The 24,640-nt window shown below is 39.7% G+C and overlaps 1 protein-coding gene across 3 annotated transcripts in view; it reads left to right on the top strand.

The window, feature by feature from the left end:
• Window positions 1-24,640, top strand: part of KIF26B (kinesin family member 26B) — a 253,708-nt gene that overhangs the window by 154,600 nt on the left and 74,468 nt on the right. Inside the window, exon 1 of one of the 3 annotated variants that reach the window (XM_085543309.1) lies at window positions 9,416-9,505. The exons of 1 other annotated variant lie outside the window; for it this stretch is intronic. Coding sequence is in view for 1 of the 2 variants with exons in the window: in XM_085543308.1 (XP_085399434.1) it covers window positions 24,508-24,564 (57 nt within the window). In the remaining variant the exon portion in view is untranslated. Of the gene's footprint in view, window positions 1-9,415; window positions 9,506-24,491; window positions 24,565-24,640 lie in introns of those variants that run through there. One more of the 3 variants, XM_085543308.1, reaches the window with a different exon arrangement.

Here is a 24,640-nt window from a genome sequence, read left to right as displayed (position 1 = left end):
TCAAAATATGTTTTCATAGCTGTGTTCAATCTTTGTATCAATTCAGTGACTCATGATTGCAAAGATGCCTTGAAGGGAGCGTGTTTTGACTAAGCCCACAAGATACAGGAGACATCCCTTTTGATTTCGAGAGTTTGCATTTTGACCATCTGATGCAGATGCCAGGATTATTTTGGCTACATTACTGTATACATTAAATGGATGTCTACGAAAACCTGTATTGTGGTCAGCAAAAATGCCAACACAACTTGCAAGATACATTCTGTAGCTCACTTTACTGCTATCCATCTTGAAACTTTTTCAGAGAGAAGTTGTTCTTTTCCCTTTGCAATGTAGAGGTTCTCTCTCCTTTATCATTCAGGTGTATAGGAAGGAAAAGTTAAACGTTACATGATAAACCCTTTATTGCAGAAAGCAGTTTCTGTGGTGGAAGCTGTTTTTGTCCAAAGTTACCATGGTTACTGAAATGGAGGGGAAAAAGAATGATCCCTTGAGGTGTTTAAAGGAGAAAAATGTGTTCATCATTGTTGTCAACATGATTGTTGTATGAATTAGTTAGTTAGTTCTGCTTGGAATTAAATCCAGATAGCCCTTTGCCATCCAGATGGAGTTGCTCAGAACTAGGGTTTCCTCTCCAAATGTATCAGCAGATCCAGGCAGAGGCCTTCATGCACTTAAATTAGATTACTGCTAGGTATCCTTTTTTTCAGATGAGTTTTAATACCTCAAGCTGCTGTAAGAAAAAGATGAGATTAATAGAACCTGCAAAAATTACTATAAAATTAATTGTTTACCTCCCTTAAATCATATTTTTAATACAGTTATTTTGTCTTTATCATAAAGTCAGCTGTGGTTGTGCAAGTGCCATCACAGGAGCCTGTCAGAGTGAGTTTAGGTTGGCTGTGAGGTTGAAAGAAAGATGTCTTTTAAAGAAATTTCCACCCAGTCATGCTTCCACACTTTAAAGGGTAATTGCTGTTACTTTTCTTTGCAAAGTGTAGGAGCTTGTGGGAAACGAGGAGTACGTATCAGCCAAGCCTGCTATGGGAAAACCTGTCCCTCTACCTACACCAGATAAATCCTACGTGGAAAAGCAGGGCTGCATTTCTGCCATATAGCCTGCCCTGTTTGGGAGGGGAAGATTAAGCCTCAGCCCATTAATGAGCCTGCCTATGGATAAGCCATTCATTTTGGCCCACCTGCATGCAAGCTGTTGAAAGCCTGAGAAGTGTCCTGGCAACTTGTCACTCCAGGCAGCAGGACTGCCAAGGTTAGTTGGTGAGGAGCAGATCCTGTAGAGAGGGAAGTGGTTTTCCAGAGCATTGACTATGCAGGCAGGGGGATGGAGCTGGCACCAAGGAATATGCTTATGTCTGCAGTGGGGAAGTTGGAGGCAGGATCCACATTCTGTCCTTGCATCTCAGTCCACAAGTGGAGCAGTTCTGTTACATGGTGGTATGGTTATATGTTCTACCAGTCCAAGTACTGTGCTTGGATTCTGTTGGATTCTGCTGTCTTTTTCTTTGTTTGATATTTTTGCCTCTGCTCTTCTTCCATAAAATAAACATTTCTCTTTTCAATGGGGAGGATGAAATGAGCAAGGAAGAGTTCTTTCTTGAGAGTAACCTACAGCCCTTAAATGAAGCTCTTTGTTATTGAAAAAAGCATCTCTATTTCCATATGTTATTGTAGCAGAACTAGTACTCTAATTTGAGCATTAACTGTCAAAGATAGCTAATATGGATAACAGTGCTGCCCAGTATACTTCTATTTTTGTCTCAGAAAGTAATAAGAAAATGTTATTTTTAGTGACAGCTTTCTATACATGTTTAGAAAATATAGTTATAGGGGAGCTTGTGAACATAAGAGGTGGGTGGAGTGTGTTTCCAGATGGAATTGAAAGAGAAAATGATATCAAAATGGGATACAGCTTTTCTCATATTTCATCTATCTCACAGTCCTTTCTGTGGTTGTTTTATAGTGTGCTTCACATAGGGAAAGAGCTGTAAAAACTTAATTTTGTATTGCTTGCCTTGGCCTGTTTTGTTGGATTTTTGTGTAAACATTGAGTATCAAAAGAAAGAGAGTAAATGAATACAGGCTGGTGGCACAAAGTTTTGTACATTCCTGAGTGACTTTATGTATACAGTGCCCCCTGCATTGTCATGGATGCATGACTTTATGCCCAACAATCCTTGACTTTTAAGCAGCTTTGTTCTTATATCAAAGTCACTTGTTGGTGTTTATGATCACAATTTGATTAGGAAGCACTATCAGATGGCTCAATTAGTTTTGGATTTTCCATTGTTGTGAACCTTCATTAGCTGCAAAAATCTTTAACATTGATCCCATACTAACTGTGCTTTAAACATGTTTTCATGCTGTTGAAAAGCATCACAGCACAGTGGCCACGCTTTAAAATCTCTTAAACATTAACGTTTATGCAATTTGAGTGAAAACTACTGGAATTATTCTAGAATAAAAACTCACTGTTTTTAAGACTGATTTCTTCTATTGTTTTCTGAGGTATCATATTTTCATTTCCTCTGGTTTTCAGTTTCATTTATACTGCTTGTTGATATTTTTGTTCTTCCTTTCAAAGACTCAGTAGTGCTATCTGAAACGTCCCCTTCTTCCCTGCTCTTCCGTCCTCCACAATATGTAACCCCTTTAAATTGCTGTTTAAATCCACCAAGAAGAGGTTAATAAAAATCAGGAAAGTCAAGGTGGAAGGAACTTAAAATTACAAAGGTGTTCCTCAGGCAGTGCTGAGCAAGAAAATGCTGAACAAATTGCTTAAATCTGGATTGCAGTTAAGTTTTCTGAGATCTTAGGCAAATTGCAGGCAGTGTACTCTAAATTCTCAACTGTAGACCTTATTGCATTTTTTTTCTCTTAAAATTTCCTGAAGCTCTTATCCTCCCCACTTTTTCTTTTGTGTTTGACTCCTCTCAGCATGTGTCCAAGAGCAGAGCTCAGTGGGGATACTACAGAGGCTCTGCTGCAGCTCTGATGTAACATCATGAACTAATGATTGGGCTGAGCCTCTTGATTCAGCTGCAAAGTTGTTCTGCTTTCCATTATCCTAAAAGTCTGGGTTTTATCTCATTTAGTAAGACATTGGTAAGACATTGACTTAAATAGATAACCAGCCCAAGTGAGAAAGAATCTAGCATGAACTCTATTGTAATACTGGAAGTACCATTAGATATAGCCCTTTTAATTCACTGTCTCTTTTTCACCTCTTGGTTTAAGAATCAAACCAGCATAGGGAAATCTCTTTGGATACATTTACTGTATTTGCCTTTTCATTTATTTATTCATTTTTACTTTTTTTATAGGAAGCTCTCTCTCCATGCCAAGTCATTATCTTTCTTTTTCTTCACTGTTTAGATCCTCAATTATTGCATTCTTAGGCTGGGATTCATGGTGCTAAGTAGATTGATTGCTGCATTTCTGATCTCTGTTAGTCATATAAACTCCTCTCATGGATAAATGGAGAAAAATGCTGCCTCTGTTAGGATGGGCAGACTTCCCTGCAGGATGCTTGCTTTATTTTTCACTTGACTACAGGGGTGACTTGTAGACTTCTGCCTTAGAATAACTGTTTTTACTTCCTTAAATAAGGTGAAAAAAATCATGATTATGAACACAGCCTCTTGTGTTCTGCTCTGAACCTTTAATTTCAACATGAAAACAGATACCAGGAGAAAAAATAGGAAGATGCTTGCAGAAATTTATTTCTGACAGGATGGACCTGTCAGACTGGTGTGAGTACACACACCAATTGGATAAGAATTTTGGCCTTCAAATCCCCAAATGGTCATTGCTCTGTAACTAGAACAGTGAATTGCTTTTAGTGGAGACTCCTTCCCAAAAAGGCAGGTAGTGTGGCTTGGGGTTGGAATCATTACGTTACTGAATATGGATTCTTGACAACCAAGTGCTGTTTCATTTTCCTCATGCGCGCAGATGTTTTCCTCTGTAGTATTGCTAAAGTGATTGGCAATTAAAAGACTTTCCATTGGTTAGTTAAATATTAAATGCCAGATATGAAATGGGATACTTACTAGTGTTCTTGTTGATATGAAACAGTATTTCAGTTACATATAATAAAGCTAAAACAATTTAAAATCATTGACATGATCAATTTCGCAAAATCAGGAGATTAGTTAGAACAATTTTTAAGGTCTCTGTCCCTTACAACATTTTCTGTGGAACTCAGAAAAGATAAATTGAGGGAGAGGGATGGATGGGGATGTATATGTGCAGTACATGCTGTACATACAGTGTGCAGATGCATCTACTAACATAAGCATGTATATATGCATATATTCATCTCTACCTTCCCTCAGTACAATGGGAAAGCATTCCAAAGATCTATGCATGTTCAACAAGTTACAGAAAAACTGAGAGAATAACTAGCTGTAGATTTCCACTAGTTTATTAGCTAGTGGCTTGTTTTAAGAGGAATAGTTTGGTGTTCTCTTTTAAGATACAGTAACTTCTCATGAATTTTAACCAAGAATGTTATCCTTCTTGCTCAGGTCAGTCCTCCTCCTCTACATTGCATGATTTTTCTCTTATGTGGGGATTGAAAATGCTTATACAAATGGCAGCATTTTACATTACATTCTCTAGATATCTGTGAGGCTCTATTACCCTTCTGTAGATCTCAGTTGATCTCATCCATATTAATAGCTGCTGGATTTTTCCACAGATCAGCTCAATTTATAATATTTGTTCTGAAGGGCAGATGCTTAGTTAGAAAAAGATGTGGTGTTGAAATGTGGTACATATTAAAAGGCCAGGAGAAATTCTGCACAGTAATCTTCATAGCAGCTCATACTCTGTTACTTAAACATAAATGTGGGAAAACTTTAAAAACTGTTGATACTTCCTTCCCTACCCCCTTTTTCTCCCAGAAAATATAACACAGGTATTCCCAACTGTACAGTGTAAGCCTAACTATCTTTGCTGTTATTAATGTCTCGCCCCCTTCTTCCACCATTTGGTGTTGCTGAGGGATTAGGCCAAATACAGACCTCAATTTGCAGCAGGAATTTTTTCTTGACTAACTCAACACCCCAGCCCAGATTGGAGAAGCAGCATGTCTAACGCAGCTGCCTCCTTCTCCCTCTCCTCATGAAAATAAATACCTTAAACATTGCATTTTTGTCTTTAAACTTCTGTCAGCTCTGAGGAGCAGTGCTAAGGTATGTGCTGGCAAGAGATCTGACAGAGGCACCGAGGCTGTGGGTTGCTTGGCCACACACGGAAGGAGAAGGCATGCACCCTGATTGATAACAGCATGTGCAGATGTGATAAATGTGAGGAGGCCCGGTCTGCTTTTTGGGAAGCTGAACAGCAACACAGACGAGGACGTGGGACTCCCCCAGGGCCTTGTGCTCGGTGAGCAGTGGAAGTCATGAATCTCTTTGGATGGAAAGGAGTTATTCATCATAAAGGCTATTATGCCATGTGGGGCATTGCTGAAATGGAACACCATCATGCTATTTCCTATCTTATCAGGGTGTATTAATAATGCAGCAGTAATAATAGAAGTACAAATTAAAAATAACTGGATGGGCAGATAAGCAGAATTCTTGTGATTAAGGGGATCAGGAATTGCTTCAAACATTTAATTGTGGAGCAACACATAGAGGGAATTTGCCTTAGCTATTTTGCCTTTATGATTTTTCTTACTCTTCATCTTATCTCTGCAAGCATTATTTCAGGGGCTTTTACAAAGAGACTAATAGGCACGCTATTTCCTCCCAATTTTAGACTGTTCTTTTTTTTTTTTTCCTCCAAAGGAGTTGAGGTATCTTTTGCTGATCCATCTAATTCAGCAGAGACTAATAATGCTGAATAAGAAGAGTATTCTGATTATTAGCCTTCCTCTACATAAACCGCTTATCATTTTCTCCGCCCATTTCCAGCCCACAACATAAAGGCAGACAAGACGTTACAAATGTGAAATATTTGGGATTCAGAATGAATTGACTGTTCCCTGGAGGTCTGTAAGCTCCTTTTGAATCACAGCAGCATGAAATCCCTGGCGTTCTCAAGTCCCTTGGGGCAGAGCAGTTGGGCTGAGCAGAGAGAAATGTGGGCATCTGGTCATCCAGCACCAGGTGACTGTGCTCTACTTCTGTCCTTTCTTGTGCAGCCTGTGTCTGTCTGCCGCTGGCCTGGCAGGGCTTTACCTGATTTTAGGATAGTGCAACAATTGTGCTTTCAATTTGCAGTTGTTATGCACAGCTCCATGCAAGCAATGCTGACCCAGTGAGATAAGGCTAAGAAGCCCCTATGGTGAAGTACCTGATGTGGTGATGTTGCAGAAGCTTAGCAAAGAACTGCAGTGCAAATGTTATTCCACCATTTTTTCTGGAAATTGGTGAAACTAGCAATATGGGAGCTCAGCATCAAAGACTGTAAATCTTTTGTCATCCTGCTTTTACCATGGTTTTAGTGGTCCAAAGCCTAAGGTGAAGCAGTGCTAGGAGGTAAACTATACTGATCAAATTGGAAGTGGGCAGTCTCCATCCACCTGTGTTTACTTTTGAGAAAAACAATGTGTGGAATGTTTTCATCTTGTTAACTAGGTGACTGAAACATTCTGAGCATATGAATTAAGGGGAGTGGTAAAATTTCTAGAGATCATAGCCTACCAATAAACTGAGTGTCCATATAAAGATAACTGCTGTCTTATCACTTAGTCCATCAGTCCCAATCCAAGTTCTCTTCCTTTCCTTTCCTTCCTACAAATGTTTTCCATTTACCCATTCACTTATCTGATGCTCATCTTATTGCTACTGACTGTTTCTGGTGTCACTTGCTGATTTCAGTTTGGCTGTTGCAGCTTTACCAGCTGGGATATTGTTTTGGCCATCACTACATCCTCCATGGACCTTCTACCTGTGTCTGTTCCTGTCTGAGTAGTGCATCTTAAATATTGATGCTCTTCCTCATTCCAACCCTCTCCCCCTGCTTTTCCCTACGTGGTTTACATATGCATCAATAAGAGTTTTATCTTATTCATGCGTCTAGAGGGTGGAAAATGGAAATGCATAGCCAGTTACCAAAAACTGGAGATAAAGCATACGAATTGAAGCTGCTCTTCTCATATGCCTGGTCTGTAAATTTTCAGACAATCATCCCAAAAGAACAGTTAATCAAAGAATCCTTCTTGTAAGGCATTGACTTACATCCTCTGCTGTCTCTTGAGGACAGACTGTGGAGATTCAGTCAGACCTGCAGACTGTACCAAACAATGAAGCTATTAATATTTCTTTTTAAAAATTTCCCAGTTACTGTCTAGACAGATAACATATAAGGTGGGTGCCTAGCCTGAAGAGCATATATATGTATATATATGTATGTGTATGTTACTTTCTCATGGGAGGTTTGTAAGAACAAAAACACTTCCCAGGCTTTTTTCGCACCAAACTTTTGTGTTTCAGTGTGTTTGTGATTTGCTATTTTTGTATGTCTGTGTTACACAGTGATGTATATCAATTTGTCCTAGCGCATATGGATAAGAGAGAACATGTCCTGTCTAAAAGCCCAGATTTCCTTTCTCTATGAATTACGCTTACATTTACCTTTCTGAAGCATCCTTCTACTTATGTAGAATTTATTCCCTCATGGTCCAATTATATTTTTTTTCTCTCTTATTTTTAGTTTACTACTTGAGATGGAAGAACATCCAGCAAATTCTCTGCCCCCTGTTGGAAAGCTTCTAAAAATATGCAACTAAGTAAACATGTTCATTACTCAGTCCAGGATCAAATGACCTGACAGGACAGATAAAGCTGTGACAACATGCTCTTTCCCTCCCTTCTTCCCACCACCTTAATCCTAAAGCACTGCTGCCCACCCATACCCTTCATTCATCTCCTTGGAGGAATGTTAGCATTCTTCCCTAAGCAGCAGGGTCAAAGAGCATACCCTACACAGCAGTGCACTTCCTTGTTTTGAAACAAGTGAGTCAAGTCCAAATTTGTAATGATTGTTCAAAGTCCAGCTGATAAGAAAATCAAGCCATGAATAGTTAAAGGCTGGCAACTGGTTTTCATACTTTCAGGATACTAAACTTTCATACTTCATTGCAAGCAGTATTTTCAGTAAATTGTGGAAAATCTGAACCGGAAGGTAAATTGAATATTTATCAGGCAAGTGTTACCATTTGAATTCACTTTCTTTTAAGATTAGATGTCAAAACATTCTTCTGAATGAAATATAAAGGTTTTTATACCTGTGTAAGGTTTTCTGAACCAATACGAACCCAGTTCAGCTGTGATTCTCACAAGTAGTAGGCAAATGTTGCAGTGAGTGATTCCTGGTCACAGTATGCTGGGACTTGGAAAACAGAAAGGTAAATTGTAGTTTGCCTTGCCTGGCTCTGCAGACTGCTGGCAGATATGCTGCCCTCTACTCATGGCAGCATCATGGTAACTGAAGTTCAAGGAGTACATATGACAGCAGTCACCCCATAGTGAGCAAGGGACCCTCAAGCAGCTACCCTTTCCTGTGTCCCCAAATGGAAACAGAATGGAAAGATACTTTCTTAAAAGAAAATGGTAGAGTTTTAGACTCCAATATTTTCAAAATCCTGGCAGCTCAAGATTCAGAGCAGTGGAGGGAAGACTGTTGGTGGTCTTTCACTGAATAGACAAACAGATCAGGAAAACCATAATGTGAATTAGCAGTCTTGACTGAGAGCCTAAGATGAAACAGGCAGAGACACTAAACAATCCTCGTGCCTCTTGAAATGGCCCTGGCTAAATAAAACTGAGGTATGTTAATAGGTAAATTGGTCTTAATACAGTTTATGCACAGTACCCGGTCTGTTTAGAAAAAAGATTTTGGCCTCCAAAACTAGCAGCAAGGCATCTTTTGTAGCATTTATTTTACTTCATTAGAAAAATAATTAAAACAAAAATAAATCTTGCTTTGTGCATGTTGGGCAGGCTATCCTGGCAATCATGCCTTTAGCTCAAATCCTAACCTGTGCTTGCAGAAGTCAAACAAGAACACCTCTGTCACACAGAGGTACCTTTTACTTTACACAACCCAAATAGTTGCCAGAGACCACATCAAGGTCAAGAGTAACAGGGAGGAGGAGGAGGAGGAGGAAGGATGAAGTGGGATTATATTCTGGCAGGAAGGGCTTCATGTTAAGTGAGATGTTAATTTGCATTTGCTGATATTTAGTTGAGTTTGGAAGTAAAGTCTGTTGCAACTCCATCATATACAAATGTTTTTACTTATGCTTCTGTGTTCCCCCCCTGCCACTAAGAATCCAATTTGTCTGTGTTCTACTCATCTTAGGGATAAGAAAGAGAAAGAAAGAAGCAAACCTTCCTTTCAGTTCAGGCTGAAAAAAAGAGCAGCCTTACCCTTAGTTCCATCTGGACATGCCTTTGTCATTGTGGCTCAGACCTGATTTCTTTGAAAAATTTCTTTGAGTCACCATTAAAAATGTCACGAAAAAAAGAAGGTAAGAATGAACTGAAAATTCTTAGATCTTGCCTGGCTTAGTGCTTTGCCTTAGCAGAAAGTATACGAAGTGACAGTTAAATCATTATCACAGACTAAGGAATACTTTTTATGTTGTTGAGTAAATTGCTTTATTTCACCACTTATGTTCATCAGGCCTTTAAATTGTGAATCTGTAAGGGCTTAACTTACAGTTCTTGGTTTTCTGTCATTTGAATTATCAGGGAGCAGAAGCAGATAAGATAATATAAAAAAAAAATTGCAGATAATAGAAGGTGGTGTAATTGAATCTGAATTAGATACAGAGTACAGGTTAGAGATTAAAGCAGCAAAGTCTCATTATGGAATGTTCCTTGGAAATAATTCTTCCTTTTGATTGTCTGGTTTGTGTCTTTGAAAATAGTTGTAATTAGTGCAGATGATGAGATGCGGAAAAAAGATGGTAAAAGCAAAAGAGACTGATAGCTGAAAGTATCAAAAGAGTCAATGGAGGTGTGTTAAGGACTAGTGTCCTGTGCTCAAATGCTTTATTTTTGTTGTTTCCAGCTGCTCTATATCACAAAAATCCACGTGGTGGTTTTTTTTTTTAGTGTTTTTTTTTTTTTTTTTTTTTTTTTTTTTGTATGGTCCTGGAGAGGTTACAAAGATATTTCTGACATATTTGCATTGATTCTGCTTTAAGCCCCTGAATATTGTTCTCAGAGGACATTCATTGCTCTGCGCCTTTGACAGACAAAGAAAAATAATTTCCAGCTGAGAAATTAGGTGCTTCTGCAGACTAGCCTTTTAGAATAGTGTCTGCCGTCAGAAAGGCTAATCGTCCAAATGATAGACATGCATGGTTGACTTTCCTCTTTATGCTGACTTGATTGAGACACGATGAGCATGCTGCTGGCCTTTACAGTGGATAATTTTGTTAGAACAATATCCTTCGGGAAAGGCTTTTATACAGCAAGGATGACAAGTGTGGCAAATTGCTTACAAACCCCAGACCTAGAGGCTTCTCTTTCTGAAAGCTGCCAGCCCACAGTGCAGCAGTGCTACAAAGCTGGAATTCAGTAGTTGTTCCCTCTGCTGTAAAAAGTGTCCCCTTTTTTTTTTCTTTGTTTTTCCTTCAGCTCTTTGCTTATTTTCTCAGAAGGTTTGTTTTCAGAGGGCCAACAAGTTTGGGAGGCCAAGAGTGCATGAAAACTGAACAGAACCAAGTGTTCCTGATGAGATCTGCTTGTTGTTACACCATCAGGGACAGAAGTGATCGACTCCTGATTAACTGAAGTAGGGCGCTATTTTCTCCCTTCCGTTCTATTTCTGTTACAGAAATGTGTATAGAGCCTCCCACTCTCTACTTTACTTGCTTTTTGTATTTCTCACTTTTGATGAAAGCAGAGTGCAGCTGCTGAAGCCATCATATTTCATGACATTTCTCATAGACTATGTATTTCTGTTGCAGCTACTACATAGCTTGTGGTGATCTGCTCTTCTTATATGGTGAGGACTCTAGTTCTAATTGCTTATAATATCATAAACAGAATGGTCTTTGCAATAAAGTGGAGAGACAGGGCAGCATGTCATTTCCACAGTAGGTGACAGATCCCAAAGGATTTATAATCTAATTTCCCTTCATTAATGACTGTGATATTTAGCTCTTCCATCCTGCCCTTTTGCTGTCTGTGCCTAATTTTCAGGACGCTGTATCATGCTTCTTGTACACAACGCATACCTTGACTACATCTTGTTTTGTGCCTTATGCCTTTGCTTCCAGAAATACAGTCTATTTGTATTGTCTTTCTCAATGCCACTGTTTTACTCTCCCCCACTCCCCTCAGAATAGCCATCTGTGTTGTCTTCCTTTTTTGGAATATGCCATTTCCTCTTACACCAATCAGTGTCTTTACTCCCATCCAGCTTCCCCAGTGCAACCTGCTGACATTACTCTGTTATAAAAAGAGACGAAGATGCCTGAGCCATAGTTGAAGACTGATTGAGTAGATCAGGGCCGAGCTCTGTGAGTGCAACTCTGCTGATCAGTAACTACTTATATCTGAAGATCTGGTACCTAGTATCTTAGATTCTTCAGCCTAGTTCACTGTATCTCATTTTCTTTGTGTCTGGATAGGACAAGCAGACAAATATTTGGTTTCACTCTTTTTATGTGAAAAGAGACATGCAGAAGAACTGTAATTGGCTCAGATGCCATTGATGCACAAACAAATGTTTGTATTATACTTGAGATATGACTTGCTAGAAACAGTGTTTTAATGGACTTATCAAAGACAGACGCTTCCTACCTGCTCAGTTAATGCTGCTGTTCTATCTATGCAACCAGGGTGATGCTACCAGCTCCTCATTACCTCCCTTCCTGACCTCTCTCTATTGCCTTTTTGTGTGAGGATGTGCTGCCATTTCTCCCATAACACTTTTTATTTCAGCTGGTACCTTTAGGATGTATTTAGATATAACAAATTACATTTAGCTCCCACACTGGTTTCTCTTTTCATAAACAAGCCTTACAAAAATCTCTGTGTTGGGCAGTTACATATAAATTTGAACTTTTTGTTCATAGAGAGGATAAGGTAAGTGATGGATTGCAATAATAAAATATACCAGTGTATTGCTGTGTATAAACAGGTCCCTTATGGTATAACATACCTCTTTTCAGCCTTATATCAACAAAATGCATTCATTTATATCAACAGGGCATTCATTTAGAAAAAGGAAAAAGTATCACCTAATCTGAAAGTTAAAGCCTAGAATTAGTACAATGTCAGGGTTAGTGAGACATACAGACACACAGACACCTCTTTGTCTAAACTGTGTGCCAAGGAGAAAAAGGCCAGAAATGACCTTTGTGGAAACGTTGAGACCACAAATGAAGAACCTCATTTTCACTTCTAACAGAGCGTGTGCTGAGATTCTCAGAAAGTAGCAAAAGCTGAATAGGCTCTTTTGGCTTATACACACAGAGCGACACAGCAGAGTTCTTATGCTTTTCCAGTTGCATGTAACTGTAGATGTTGTGTCAGCATGTACGATAGCAATTCTAGAGAATCATTCAGGCAAATCTTGACTTTTCACAGCCTACTCTTCCACATCAAGAGAACTGTTGTCATGTGGAATTGAAGTAAATCACGGCTTCTATTGCAACTCTCTGGAGATTGTCAGCACAGTTAATGCATGTGTTGTGGATATTGTTGAAACTGATATCACATCACAGATCAGAATTCATTTATAATATTGGTTTGGAAGTCAGATAGAAATTTATGCTTAATAAACAAAACCAAACACCAAAACAACAGTGTTTATCATTCAGCCAAAAAAAGTAATGTTGGATTTTCTGTCATTAAACTGACAGGATGATACAACTGCGGTAAATAACACCAACTGCTAAAATCTTTTGGTCTCTCCAGTGTACAAACTAACTAAATATGGATTAACTATTTTCCTGTGATGTGGTTTGCACTAATCCAGTGTCCTCTGATAACGGGAGAGGGCCTTGATTAGAATATTTTGGTTTCTCCTCTGTATATGCTGTGGTTTCTCAGAAATCACTTCTCGCCTTCATGGAGTTCGAAGTAGTATTTCAGAATCTGTTACCTGAATGATGCCTGAGAACATCTGTGCAGAGCTTATGTTGGGATGTTAGAGTTGGATGCCTGTCCCTAGGGACAAGAGTTGGACTTGGAAGAATTTGGAAGGTAATGGAAACAAGACGGTCAGATTACTCCTTAGACTTGAAAGTCTGCAGATTGGTGATACTGTGCCACATTCTTAGTCCCTCGTGTGCTTCGCTTTATACAGGAATGATATGAGGGGTAACAGGGGATCTAGGTGGACCCTGACCTTCCTCTTGTATTAGCACATGGTTTGTTCACATCTATGAGAGCAGTACAGATGCAGGGCTGCTCTGGTGCTCTTTCAATGCCCCTTCCAGCAGCCTTTGCTTTTTACCTGAAAGTTTTTGGAGTGGCGCGTACTTTGCTTTGCTCATGACATGCCTTTAACACAGTGATCCCATTTGGGGCTGGGCACTGGGAACAGATTTCTCAGATATGCTGCTGTACCTTGGGAGACCCATACTTTGTGGCTATTATGGAAAGATTAGATTCAGCAGCTCAGTGACTCTGTCAGGCTGCTGCAGTGAAATAGAGAAACTGAACTACTTTCTGTTGTTGACAGGCAGACAGACTGCTAGCAGCCATCTGAATTGAAAGGTTTCATCTTCACATTTTAACAAAAAAACCCCAACACTGGAAAGAAAGCATTAAAAGTGACAGTGGTAGAAGTTAGGCTCTCTGGTGCTCTGTGCCATCATTCTTCCCCAGATATCATTATGATCTAAAACAACCACTTCTCTTTCTGGTAATGTCACCTTTGCTATCTTGTGCCCCTTTTGGTCTTCAATTTTATAGCAAAGCTATTAGTGATTGTCAGGAAGGAGAGGGAGAGAGAGGAGAGACTGAACAGGAGAAGCAGTAGTAAGCTACTTTCATAGAATACAGGCAGGTTGGTAGCTGAATATCTTCACTGAAATGGTTTTGTAACAAAACAGAGGACTGCCTATCAACTTAGAAGCCTGGAAAGCCTCTGTTCCAACTGAGGTTGGAGTTAGTGAGTTGTCAAGAACATCTACAAATGTCTCCTAAGTACTTCTGTGCTTGAACTTGTTAGGATTTTCAGCATGTAGAATTAGCTGAATGCTTTTAATGTTGGTGTTCTTCCCAGAAATCCATGTTTACAGTCCAGAGACTTTCCACACTTTGGAAGAATCTACATCTGGTCAGGTAGCACCTAAGCACGGTTGAACTGCCAGAGATGTGCCAAACAATTTTAACATGGCTCAAGATCTAAGCAAGCTTGTCAAGTCCCAAAGAGTGTGTGAGACCAACTGCAGCTGAATCTCTTATCAAGCTCTTCTATGACCGGGACTTTATCTCCTGGTTCTGAAGCCTAGTGAAGCCTCCTTCCAGCTTTCTCCTGCTGGCTGGAGGCAGAAGAAAGCTGAATTAACCAGACATCTTTTTTTTGACTCCCTCGACAGACATTTTATATCCTCAAGGATACACCCATGTAGGTTTTCTTTTAACTCTTTCAGCACATATTTACTTACAGTCTTTCACTGCATAAACCAGTCTTCCATGGAATCTGGGAATTTGGCTCTGTCACAGAGCAGTGATGATTTGAGCAGCCCAGACTCAGACGAAGGAGGAATATAGAACAGAAAAAAGGAAGTTACGTATGTCTGTAAGGATATTTAAAAACTCTTGATTGGGTGAAGGGGCAATATTTAATTGGTGCACAGTAATTTTACAGTGTAAATGATCACCTCAAATGATCTCATGCTAGAAAATAAACTCCCCATTTCATTTCTCCCTTTTTCGTATGTTTGGAACCATCTGAGAAGGCTGTATGTAAAAGTTCTGAAGATTCACAGCGTGGTGGAGGGAAGATTGATTTTATCATTTTATACAGACATATACATCCACGGACAGAAACCAACTCACTGCAACAGTCTATAATACGTGATTCCAATCCAGAGATTCTACGTAATTAGATTAGCCTTTGGCCTAGCAAACACTTCATAAAGTTCTGTTAATACAAGGTGAAAGGCCTGGTATAATAAAAAGAGGAATTTATTGTGGGCTGAAATTGAAAAAAAGCTAGTCACAATAAGAGTGGTAAACAAGGAGCACTCTAACAGTGGTCAGTCTCCATGTTTTTAGTACAGTATTTATCTACGGCTCTCAGATGAGGCAGATTTCCATTCCATTATGCACTGAAAAACTGATATTCAGTAGCAGTTACTGTTGTCATTTTTATCTTTGCCATCAGTGTGCTCAGTGCTGATTCAGTGAATCAGTTCTCTAAGTCAGACTAAGAAAACAGATTACATGTAGGACCAGGATATGGACAAGGTCCAAATAGAGGAAAAGTCTGAATTGTGGCATTAACATGTGGATGAGAGAGCAGTTCTAGCAGAGCACGGCGAGGGTCTACTCCTGCACCCATACTTGGCTTCAGTGGCAGCCTAATTTGTTCTCTGAAAACATTTGGAAAATCCCCATTGACATCTGATAGCTTTTCCCTGTGGTATCAGTGGAAGATGCCACTGTCAGTGTCTGTCAGTGCAAAAAGGCAGTCCTATGTGGAAAATTTTTTTTTAAAGTGTGATTTACTATTACAACCCTGCATTTTTCACTGTGGGGCTGAAATGAAGTGTGGCCTTGTTGATACAGCATGAATGCAGCATGAGTTTTTATGAAAGCAGACAAATGGCACAGTAAGTTAATGCCATACTCTATCTCTAGACATCTGGGTTTACACCCATGCTCAGACCTTGTGTAAGAATGAGTCTGGATTCCCAGCAGATGCTTTAGCATACCTCATTCATGGTACTCCTGTGAGTTTTGGCAGGTTTCCATCTCCGGCCAGGAGAGGTTTGGGATTGGAATAGCTGTCACTTGCAAACCTTTCCCTTACTGTAGTCCTCATTAATGCAGCAGCAGAGTTACCAGTGTATGCAGACTAGCTGAGCCTAGGCATAGATTATTTCCCATTCTGGGGAATCATACTGGCCATGCTGATGTAGATGTTCCAAGTGTTCAGCCATGCATAGGCTTTCATCCTTCCTTTGTCCTAGGTCATCAACAGGCTTAAAGCAATTGGTTGCATTCAAGCCTTGGGGCAATGATGTTCTTTAGCTAGCTCTTCCTCTTTTATGTGAGGAAAAAAGTGGACTCATAGTCCAAGTCCAGCCTTGTCAGTCCCCATCTCCAGATACTCTTCTTTTTCTAAAGAGTTTGACTGGTCTTATATGTTTTCCTTGTATTGAGAGGAACCCATTTTGAGGAAGTATTCTGAATACAGTCTTCCTTTTGTATTTTTTATTCATTATTTGCAGTAGAATCTTTTCTTTATAGTCTCATAAGGTCCTGTTAGTCTTCAAGAGTTACACTGATGAAATCCTATGATTATCTGTCTTGCCTGTAGTTAAAATCACTGTGGCCAGGATTTCATCTTGTATATTTTGGCTTGTCTGTGCATAAGTACTAACTAGAATTTTTAAAAGATTTTACGTTATCTATCTGTCATTTTTCTTTATAACAGTTCTGTATGTTCCTATGTTTTTATTCTTATAATAGCATCATAGAATGGCTTGGTTTGGAAGGGTCCTCAAGGACCGTCAGGTTCCAAACCCCTGCCACAGGCAGGATTGCCAGCTACTAGCTCAAGTACTAGATCAGACTGCCCAGTGCCCCATCCAGCCTGGCCTTAAACACCCCCAGGGATGGAGCATCTACAACCTCTCTGGGCAACCTGTTCCAGCTCCTCACCACTCTCTTAGTAAAGAACTTCTCGACACCTAATTTAAATCTCCCTTCTTTTAATTGAAAACCATTCCACGTTTTCCTATAACTATTTACTCATGCAAAAACTTGATTTCCTTTTTGCTTATAAGCTCCCTCTTAATGCTGGAATGCGGCAAGGAGGTATCCGCACAGCCAGGCTGATCAACGTAAGATCCTTCTTGTGCAGTATTTGCAAAGGCTATATAATAGAGATTTCAATATGCTTTTCTAGGTTTACACATGAAAAACATGCCTGTTTTCAGACCCTCTGAAAAATGTAGGCTTGGGTTAGTATGCCATGTATACCAGTTCCTATTCAGAGTTTTCTGCACAGAAAAATATCTTGTTTTTTAAGCTGGATTTTGGGGATAGTTTTTATTTAGCTCATGTTGTTTCATCCTAAGATGATAAATTGGTTTTATTAATGGGGAAATGTGTTAGGTATATATAGATTTTGAATATGCGTCTCTAGAGACTGACAAAGTGTAGATTAGCCCTACAAAATACATGTAATACTACTTCAAAAAGACATAATTATGTGCATAGACATAAGCCTCTTTATAGACATCAACTTGCTCAGTCTTATTTTCCTCCATTTTTATTAAGTTTAATATAAAGTTTTTTAAAATAGTATTTTTTTCACCTGGGTTTTACTTTATACTTCTGGTATTTAACTTTTTTAATACACGCTCAGTTAGTAGGTCCGGTTCTATTAATTATCCTATGTCATTTTTTTATATTAGTTGTGATATTTATGAATAACTCTTCACTGCTATGTCAGTTATGCTAGTCCTCAGTAATCACTAAGTCAGATTATTTAAAAATGGATTAAATTGTTTGAAATTTGATCTTATCTTTTGAAGAAAAAAGCAAGTTTACAGTATTCTATAGGTAGAGTGCTTTTATTACAAGATTATGCTATACTTATGAACATATAGTTTGCATTATGATTTATATATTATGATTTATAGAAGTTTGTGGACTCCAGTGTTTTTATGAGGCATATATTAATATAACATTTTAAATGTAATCTGCTAGGTACTAAGTCTCCTATATGAAGGCTATAGAAAATAATGACTTACTGAAACAGCAAATCGTAGGATGGTTTGGGTTGGAAGGGACCTTTAAGATCAAATAGTTCCAACCATCCTGCTATAGGCAGGGACACCTCCCTCTAGACCAGGTTGCTCAAATCACTGGAGAACCAAGGTAGTAGATGTGTAGAACAGACTTCATGTATCATATTCAGGTGTTGGTGTATCTTATAAATGTTAGAAACCTTTCTGCCGGGCAAGCTATTGTGAGTGATACTAAGTTATCCTTATTTGGAATTTGTTGTAGATAAATGACATCTTTGTTATGCTTTTGTCTCTTTGATTGCTTGCAATTTTTTTGAATATATTCTAGAGTGTTATGGTCTGTGGATGTTCATACAGTAAGAGACATAGTAAATTAGACTTACTGTGTGTCAGTGAGCTGTACAGAAAAGATTTGAATCAGAGACCAAAACAGTTTGGAAAGAGTTATTACAATCTGTCAAGTCAATAATTCACATTTTAGAAAAGCCCTCGGTATAAATTTACAGTTCGGATTCATTTTACAACCTATCAGGCCATTAATCAGGGCTTTGTGAGGTCCCCTAATGTAGTTTTATATAATCTCTATTTTTGTGTTTTGACATGATAGACTATAACAGCTTAATTAAAATAATATTGAGAGGTTTACTGAATCCTACAGTACCGAGGACATCCAGAGTTAGTCAGTCCACTGAAACTTACTCTGTGTTATACAATGAATGGATGTCCTCAAACATCTTGATGGAGAACACGTTTCTTGCAACATCTAGAAAAACTGCTGGGAAGTAATGGCAGAGTGAGTATCCTTTGATTCGGTGACGTTGCATGCAGTGTTCTTATCATAAATTGTACTTAATATTAGCTAATGAACGTTCACATGCAGTCATGTAAGATGTAGTATTTAACAGAAATATAGTAAGGATAGTGCTATACACAAGATTGTATGAACCATGATAGATTAGCATTTCACAGAATCAACAAGGTTGGAAAAGACCTACAAGATCATCCAGTCCAACCATCCACCCATCACTAATAGTTCTCACTAAAACATGTCCCTCAACACAACGTTGAAACACACCTTGACCAGCTCCAGTATGGATTTAGCTCCATTCACCACCTCTCTCTGGGTCTGGCTCTCCAGTCAGTTCCTTACCCAGCCAAGGGTGTACATGTCCAAGCCACAGGCTGCCAGCTTTTGCAGGAGAATACTGTGGGAGACGGTGTCAAAGGCTTTGCTGAAGTCTAGGTAGACCACATCAACACATCCACCAGACAGGTCACTAGATCGTAGAAGGAGATGAGATTGGTCAAACAGGACCTACACTTTGTGAACCCATGCTGGCTAGGCCTGATCCCCGAGTTGTCCCGCACATGCCATGTGATCTCCCTCATGACAATCTTTTCCATAACCTTCCCTGGCACCAAGGTCAGGTTAACAGGCCTGTAATTCCCCAGGTCCTCCTTACAACCCTTCTTGTAGATGAAAATCAAATTGGCAAGACTCCAGTCTTTTAGGACCTCACCAGTCGATAAGGAGAGCTGATAGAGAATAGAAAGCAGCTCGGCACTCTCAGGTGAATCTCATCCGGACCCGTGGACTTGTGGTAGTCCATTTGGAGTAGTAGGACTCTGTTTCCTCCTGAATCATGGGTGGTTTAGTCTGCTCCCCAGCCAAGACTACCAGGTGAGAGAGCGGAGTACCCTGAGGTTAACTGGTCTGATCTTTAAAGACAGACATAAAGAAGGCATTCAGAACCTCTGCCTTTTCCTTATCCTCAGTGGTCACATTCCCAGTCTAAACCAGTAAAGAATGGTGATTCTCCTTAGTCCTTTTGTTACTGTTGATGTATTTGTAAAAGAGTTTCTTGTTCCTTTTTACCCCAGTGGCTAGGTTGAGTTCCAGCTGGGCTTTTGCCTTTCTGATTTTCTCTCTACACATCTTAACAACATCTCTTCTGAGTTGCCCGTCCCTTCTTCCACAGGAGGTAGATTCTCTTTTTCTCCCAGAGCCTTAAGAATAGCTCCCTATTCAACCACATTGGTCATCTTCCCTGCCGTCTCATTTTGCAGCTCAAGGGGACAGCCTGTTCCTGCACCTTTAAGACTTCCTTCTTGAAGGGTGACCAGCTGTCTTGAACCCCTCTACTCTCTAAGACTGAACCCCAGGGGACTCCTCCTCCTAGTCTTCTGAACAATTCAGTCCACCCTCTGGAAGTCCAAGGTAGCAGTTTTGCTGCTTCCCCTCCTGGCCCCACCAATAATTGATAAATGTACCATTTTATGATTACTCTGTCCAATACAGCCCCCAACCTCCACATCTCCCACGAAACCTTCTCTGTTTGTGAACAGCAGGGTCTGTGTTAGTGAGCATCTGAATCAAAAGCAGATATAATTATATCAAAAACAAAGATGCCCTCTTTCCAAAACAAGATTTGTATGTATACTTCTTTAACCTTGTATAGCAAAGATACTACGTAAGAATAAAAAGCATGGGGCTATTAAAGAAATAAGCACAGAGATGCAAAGTTTGCCTCCCAGGTGAGTGCTATGATGACCTTCTTTAAAAAAAAAAAAGAAGGGATGATTGTACAGCTATAATGCTGGTCAACAAGGGATACAGACAAGTGGCTCCAATTAAAAATCCACATTGTTGATTTTTCATTATAACACTTGTCCTTGTGTCTGCAACTGTACCTTAGGCTTTCCAGCTGGACAGATATTTGGTTCATTCTGTCTAAGTGTGGTATTGCCAATTCCAGGAACTATTTGGAAGGATTTTATGTAGTGAAAGAAATGAGGAAAATCTAAGTTGATCCAAGTTTTGGCTTTGGCTCCACCAGTGAAAAATCTGAATATTGTTGTGGTTGGCATGCCTCTCTTTTGGATCTTGTCCCAAACCTGGCCATGCTCTCTTTCTGTGTTTCTCACACTTCATGTTGGTGTAAATGATCAATCTGTGTCACTTCAAGATATACCTTGTTCTGGCTTTGTGGTGTTAAACCACACCAGACCTTCACCAGACAGGCAGTAGAGCTGTTTCGATACCTACTATTCAGCACTGACTGAGGATCACTTTTAGATTTGGAGTGTGAATATTTCATCAAGATTCATTTTATGCTGCACATTAAGAATCACTGTGTTATTTGTTGTGGTATCTTCTCCCTTTTATCTTTCTGATGTATTTCACCTTGCTTGTTTGTTCTGTCTATCCCCTAATCTATTGTGGGAAGATGGCTCTTAAAAGAAAAAAAAAGAAACAACCTTATTTTTGTCTTCATTAATCTCTCTACTTTGTGCTGAATGACAGAATGTTACAAGGCATCAAAGATCATTTCTTCCTCGATAGTAAGTTACAGTAGTGACAAGCATGGAAGATGAATTATCTTAAAATGAAAGATCCTTTTATTGCTAGAGAGAAGGCTAGTTGCTTCCATCATTTGTGAAACCTGTGCACTGACTGTTACTTTCATAGCCATTGTCTGGCATGCGGTGCCACCCATGACAAATAGCAGTGTTACCATAGGAATTTTTATAGCAGGTGAAAAAGGGTCTTTTAAAGAGGTGGATTTAGAAAGAAATTCTTCAGTGTGATAGCTGAGATATCTCCACTGGTATCAGTAGAGATGAGATGTCTCTGCAGGAATTGTTACCCACCAAAGGCACCAACAGCTCTAAATCAAGGGAACTCAGTTCTGAGAATGCTGAGCCTCATTCTTGTCTCCTGGTGACATCAGACTAGAATTGATAAGAGCACAGAGGAGATTAAGCACCTGGCTCTGTCTCCCATCTCCAAGGAGGATGGAGTCATAGAAGTGCAGCCTGCCCAGTTTCACCAAGGTCCTGTACTTGTTCTTATATACCACCAGATTTTTCGTTCTGACTGCGTCAGGAAAAAATAAACCATTAGTGTAGTTCAGGCTAGCTAAGGATAAAGGCTTCCTGAGTGACTCCTGAGTCATCACAAGCTTGATCTTTAGAAACTCTCCATGGGTGATGCTCCATGCTGGCAATAGTTGCAATGCGAGGAGCCTTGCTTGGGTTCGGAGCATCTAGAATAAGATTACAGATTTAACTATTCAAGTCAGTAAGATATCTAGAAAACGGGTCAGACTAGATTTAGGAACTGACAAGACAGGATCACTTTGGCGCCTATGACTACATTCTTTATGCTCTGTAGGACTGAAGCAAACTTCAGTGAACTTCTGCTTTCATCATCTTGCTCATGTTTATCAGTGGTGGCTGTGGCACTTAACAATTGCTATTGCTGGATGTACGTTATCAGCAAAGGAATTAGAACTGCCATATGCTTCTCTGTTAGATCATTTACTAGGAAAAACATAAGCTTTTCCTAACAGTCAAAACTACTTTCTCCTTTGAGACTTGCTTCACCTAGCTATCAGGAAGAGTAAGCGTTTTTACCATTCTCTTGGGTTGAAATGTTTGTCCAATTGCCTTGTTAAGGTTTTGAAACCTGAATATGAATGCATTTTTGCATTTGTATTAAGCAGCTCAGCCTGTCTGCATCTACAGTGAGAGATGTTTTAAAGCCACACCTGGAAAACAAGACAGATTGATATATCTCTTATAACTAGGAACTTAAGAGACAAAGTAGTAGTATGGCAGTTTTGCTTTAAAAACCCCTGGTAATAACCATAGTGTTCACACTCAATAAGTCCTTATTTTGTGTTTTGGTTATGGAAGAAGCTAATTATGCTCAGAATAAAGAAAAACATATTTGCAGGTCTCAGCAAAACTCTTTTTTTACAGTTCTTATGAACAGCAGCTGCAGGCTATCAGTCTGGACCCTTGACAAATGGTTTTGACATTTTGTACAGACACCCCTCATGAAAAAGGGTTTTTATTTATTCTCAAATGTTGAATTCTGCATTATTGATCAGGTGCCATTCATTAAAGGCTGCTACTTGCTTGCAAGATTACACAGTCCTTAACCTACACATACCATAATAAATTACACTGTTGGTGAACATCAGCATTAAAGCAATGTTAAGGTTGCATGGTTAAGTGTGCAAAAGTCAGGAAATAGCATTTAAAGTTGAAAACAATGGAAGTTTTGCTTGAATTAAGATTGCAGAATGTCTTCTAAGGGCACGCACAAAGACTGTGAACAAGCACTAAATATTCATAGTAGGGCAAGTGGTTATAGTTACCAGTTCATTCACAAACACAACCATTATTTATGTTGTGTTTTGTGTTTATTTATGTTAAAGCATTTAACAGGGCAGAGAGCAGTGGATGAGATCATTAGTGGTAAGAGTCACCAGGCGCATGGGTACATTGTTGGCTGTTTCTTGCTGCCACAGAAATGTTTTCATCAAGTAAGTGTCAGTAGCAGTGCTGTGCTGTTAATCACAACTATGCGTGAAAGAAGTCAGTGGCTCCCTATGCCATGAGGCAAACTACATTTGTCGAAGTACCATTTTTATTTAGTTCTCCCCTGGAGGTTCCTAATTAGTTTTTTCTCCCCTCTCCTCTCCCTCTCCTCTCCCTCTCCTCTCCCTCTCCTCTCCCTCTCCTCTCCCTCTCCTCTCCTCTCCTCTCCTCCACAGCCTAAGGCAGTTCCCTTTCCCAATTGAAAGAACTGGGCGACATCAAATAAAGTAAGCAGGCAGCACACTAAACAAAAAGGAGAGAGAGATGTAGATAAGGCACAGGAATCCTTGGCAGAAGATGTTGAGAGTGCTAGAAGCTTGTCGATCCCAAAAAATAACAAGGAATTCAGGGAAGCAGAAGTCACTGAGAGTCGCTAAGGGTTCCTGCTCACAATGTTTCTAAGTTGTAAACTGCCGATGGCTAGGAGAGTTTTCTTAGGTAATGTCAATTCGAGGTTGCTGTCTTTTTCATTATTTTTTTCCTGAACTTTATTCCTGGCTGCTGTTCCTAATACTTAAAGCTTCAAATGTGGATGGAGCTGGGGAAGAGGGAAAAACAGTGATTATGAGAGCACCAAGTGAAAAATGGAAGAGTGGGCAGTTAAAGAGTAAAAAACATGGAACAAAGAGAAATACTAAAAATAGAAGTCTGATAGTTTCCTGTTACTACCTGGAGGTGTGAATGCAGCCTAAGGATGCACACCCAGGGGTGTGATAAGATGAGAGACTAGAAATATATCTCACTGACAATACAATCCCTCCCTCAGACTTCCTCCTTCATATTCATGGATAGCTTATCTAGCTGCAGACAGAAGGAGGATCGTGTAGAAATCCCATGTCTGAGTGAGGCTTCAGCTTGTGAAGGTTATTTTAAAAATAGCTGAGGAAGGGAGCATCAGCAAGGGGATCTGGAGGAGCTGAGCAAAGCACCTTGAGAAGTTGTATGTACCCAATGGAGACTTTTGGGGAGTACTCCTCTCTCCAGGCCTAAAAGGAATGGCATGTCCCTAACGGGCTGTAGACTTGGTGCAGAGCACAAGATCCCCAAGGTGGACCATCATGGCCTGTGGCTTTCCCCTGACAGTATGAGTTCCCCCCAGCTTGTGTCTTTGTGTGGCGCAGAGTGAAGGAAATGGACCAAGTAGCATGGTGAGCCGTGGGAGTATTGGCCAGGCACAGTGAACCAGTGGGATGTCAAAGCAGCCTGCAGCAGTGGGAAGCTCTCAGAATCAGTCCCTTTTGGAGATGGTATGTTACTGTGTTTCTGATTTATGTGAACCTTTATACAGCTTATAGAGTCTTTTGTCCCAAACACAGTAAATTT

Source organism: Coturnix japonica, chromosome 3, assembly GCF_054131305.1.
Source record: "Coturnix japonica strain WE chromosome 3, WE-NBRP24, whole genome shotgun sequence".
Taxonomy (NCBI): Eukaryota; Metazoa; Chordata; class Aves; order Galliformes; family Phasianidae; genus Coturnix; species Coturnix japonica.
This window is presented reverse-complemented; position numbering and strand designations above follow the sequence as displayed.